The sequence below is a fragment of the Lottia gigantea genome (assembly GCF_000327385.1).
Source record: "Lottia gigantea unplaced genomic scaffold LOTGIsca_33, whole genome shotgun sequence".
Taxonomy (NCBI): Eukaryota; Metazoa; Mollusca; class Gastropoda; family Lottiidae; genus Lottia; species Lottia gigantea.
Genome location: NW_008709110.1, coordinates 2,826,749 through 2,830,958, shown reverse-complemented (window position 1 = coordinate 2,830,958; position 4,210 = coordinate 2,826,749). Strand labels below are relative to the sequence as shown.

Below are 4,210 nucleotides of genomic sequence, written 5' to 3'. Positions count from 1 at the left end.
CCATCACCATCTTGAAATGTTCTACCTTAAGTCATACATTTCTTTCAATATTGCCCTCCTATAGGTTATAGAATTAAGAAACAGATGGAAGGTACAACTTCTATTCTATGTTATTATGGTGATAATATATATGTTAACTATAATTGTCTTTTGTAGGTTTTAGCTGTATTTGAAGAAATTGGTGTCAATCATGTATTATATTTTTTGGTATTTGGAGAATCTTTATTAAATGGTAAGAGATATTTTCTCCAAGATAGGCCTATTGAGTTTAACAATTTTTCAGAAATTTACTGTTGTAATTTAATATAATGTATATATAATGTAATATAAGGTTATAATGTAATTATTTATATATTTTAGATGGTTTTACTGTTGTAATTTATAATGTAATATAAGGTTATAATGTAATTATTTATATATTATAATGTAATATAAGGTTATAATGTAACTATTTATATATTTTAGATGGTGTTACTGTTGTAATTATAATGTAATATAAGGTTATAATGTAATGATTTTTATTTTAGATGGTGTTACTGTTGTAATTTATAATGTCATATAAGGTTATAATGTAATTATTTATATATTATAATGTAATATAAGGTTATAATATGATTATTTATTTATTTTAGATGGTGTTACTGTTGTAATTATAATGTAATATAAGGTTATAATGTAATTATTTATATATTTTGGATGGTGTTACTGTTGTATTTTTAATGTAATATAAGGTTATAATGTAATTATTTATATATTATAATGTAATATAAGGTTATAATGTAATTATTTATATATTTTAGATGGTGTTGCTGTTGTCACTGTTGTAATTATAATGTAATATAATGTTATAATGTGATTATTTATATATTTGAGATGGTTTTACTGTTGTAATTTATAATGTAATATAAGGTTATAATGTAATTATTTATATATTATAATGTAATATAAGGTTATAATGTAATTATTTATATATTTTAGATGGTGTTACTGTTCTGATTATAATGTAATATATAAGGTTATAATGTAATTATTTATATATTTTGGATGGTTTTATTGTTGTAATTTATAATGTAATATAAGGTTATAATGTAATTATTTATATATTATAATGTAATATAATGTTATAATGTAATTATTTATATATTTTAGATGGTTTTACTGTTGTAATTTAGAATGTAATATAAGGTTATAATGTAATTATTTATATATTATAATGTAATATAAGGTTATAATGTAATTTTTATATATTTTAGATGGTTTTACTGTTGTAATTTATAATGTAATATAAGGTTATAATGTAATTATTTATATATTATAATGTAATATAAGGTTATAATGTAATTTTTATATATTTTAGATGGTGTTACTGTTGTAATTATAATGTAATATAAGGTTATAATGTAATTATTTATATATTATAATGTAATATAAGGTTATAATGTAATTATTTATATATTATAATGTCATATAAGGTTATAATGTAATTTTTATATATTTTAGATGGTTTTACTGTTGTAATTTATAATGTAATATAAGGTTATAATGTAATTATTTATATATTATAATGTAATATAAGGTTATAATGTAACTATTTATATATTTTAGATGGTGTTACTGTTGTAATCTATAATGTAATGCAGAGTTTTAATTTAATGGAAGAAATAACTATAGATCAGGTAAGATTTTCTAATCTGAAACCACTTATATATAATATATCTTATTACAGCATATGGATGTCTGGTAATGACTGCGATTTTAAAAACAACTAAACACAAAAAATAGCGCTGATTTTAACTAATTTAGATACAATTTTGATAGAAATGACTTCTACATAAACCGCATGAAAATACCACTTTGTTTATATATTGGCTATATTTTTTGCCTCCATGTTGCAGATTGTCTTGGGAATTGTAAAATTTTTAGTTGTATGTTTTGGTGGTCTTGCATTAGGTGTCAGTTTTGGTCTACTATCAGCCATGTTCTCAAGATTATCAACACAGTTAAAAGGTAAAATCAAACTTAATATGAATTGGAATATATGAGAGTGTTTGATTGATAAAAATAAAAAGTGTATACTTTTATAAACTTTGGTTGAAAATTGTCTTCTTTTAAAAACATATTTCAATATGATCGTATGTACGAATATTTATTGTTATGGCAAATATAAACAATAGAAATAATCAGTAAAATTCAATTTAAATATAAAAAAATGAGGACAATGTACTGCTCCATCAGAAAGATCATATTATAAATTATCACATGTAAAATCCTCATCATAATTATATTATCTAAATTCTAACTTTTCATATTTTTAGTTGTACAACCTATTATTATATATGGAATGGCATATCTAGGATTTTTAATGGCAGAATTGTTTGAATTCTCAGGAATCATAAGGTAAATTTTTCTTTCCAAGATAATCTCTTCAAAATGTGTAATTAAAAATAAAATTTATCGTTCTCTTTCTAGAATGGTTTTGTATGATACATTTATCAAATGTATTGAAGTAATTCTACACTAATTCACAACAATAGTAGATATAAGATATAAAACAGTAAATTCTAATAAAAATATAAAGAATGATATATTAATTTTTCAGTATCATTGGATGTGGTCTGGTACAAGTTCACTATTCCTTTCAAAATATCCATGATAAATCTCGATTATCCATCAAATATTTCTCGAAAGTCTTCAGGTAAATACTTTTATATTTTAATATACTTAGATATTGAATGTTATTAAATAATATTGTCGCTCTTTGTAGCTATCTTAGTATTGTAAAATAGTTCATTAGCAGAAATGATTTTGTCTATAGTGTTATTTAAGACATGAAATGAAAAAGAAACTCTTAAAAATTTATACAAAATTCAAAAATTCCTGCTTAAAGGCCAAAAAAAATGCAATAAAAATTAAAAAGGAATGTAGTAAAGGTTTGAATAAGATATCAAAAGAATATTTGAAAGAAACATCATATTATTTATAATTACATCTTATTTTATTTTAATTTCAGTACATTTAGTGAAGTTCTGATCTTTCTATTTTTGGGTTTATCATTTGTAAGACAGACACACGTATGGCACACTGGGTTTATATTGTGGACTGTATTATTATGTTTAGTTTATAGATTTATCAGTAAGAACTTTTGAATTAAAGAATTTGTAAAACAGTTTTCTAAAAAAATGTATGTGTCGGGGACACTATGAACTATCAATTTGCACATTCCAATTTTCAATCAAAAGTCTGTGGTTCCTGCATTCCACTAAAATGAAGTGTTTGATGAAGTCACTAATCTCAATGTGAAAAAGTATATTTTTAGATCCCTTTAAAAGAGTAGTTTAGAGACTGATGTTGGCTTTTTGTGATACATGCATTCTTCCCATTAATTGTGGACCATCTAGCAAGTTGGAAACAAAGTTTTGGATATCTATGATCAATTTTATTTTAAAAAGACAACTAATGATATCCCAGTATAACTCCTTTGATCCCCTCATTTTTTCAGTCACATTTGGAATGTCATTTTTGATAAATAGATTGGATACTCATAGAGTAAGAAAGATTGGTCTTGATGAACAGTTTATTATTGTAAGTGTCTCTTTATGTTTTAAATAATTCATTGTAATAAGAAAAACTGTTTAGCAATTAAATGCTAAGAAACCTCATGTTTTTACCTAAGACAGGATTTTAATACCTCTAAAGGTATCTTATCACCCAGCAAACAAGTGTTCAGTAACTACTGCACTATTCCAATTACACTGTTGTGAAAGCAAAGTACACTTGAATGAGCAAAATTGATTACTTCATCATATTCACCAAACATTCATCAAGCAAATTAATTTTGTGTCAAATGCAAACTGGAATTAAAATAGAGTTTTATGTCCTAATATTCTGCATCTGATTGCAACAGCATTAACTTAGACTAATTAAGTACCGGTATACCAATTTGGAGCCTTAGTTGATGCCGTTAATCAATTATTAAGCTTTTACCAATACCTACTGTTCAGCCAACATGAACTATTTTGTTGTATTGATTATGTTTCAGGCCTATGGGGGTTTAAGAGGGGCTGTTTGTTTTTCTCTAGTAGCTTTATTAAACCCCATTGAAATACCTCAGAAAGATTTATTTTTAACAGCCACATTATCAGTTATAGTCTTTACTGGCTTCGTTCAGGTAAGGTCAAATGTTTTCGATTTGACTTACATTGCAAATTGA

General features: G+C 23.8%; 1 protein-coding gene across 1 annotated transcript; it reads left to right on the top strand.

Annotated features, from left to right (window-relative positions):
* Positions 1–1,622: 1,622 nt before the first annotated feature.
* LOTGIDRAFT_120328 (hypothetical protein) lies at positions 1,623–4,210 on the top strand (the record flags this gene model as incomplete). Its single annotated transcript, XM_009058350.1, has 7 exons — positions 1,623–1,676; positions 1,896–2,007; positions 2,316–2,397; positions 2,600–2,695; positions 3,011–3,132; positions 3,500–3,582; positions 4,040–4,210. Coding segments are annotated over 7 exons (720 nt in total), but the record flags the coding sequence as incomplete, so codon positions are not given.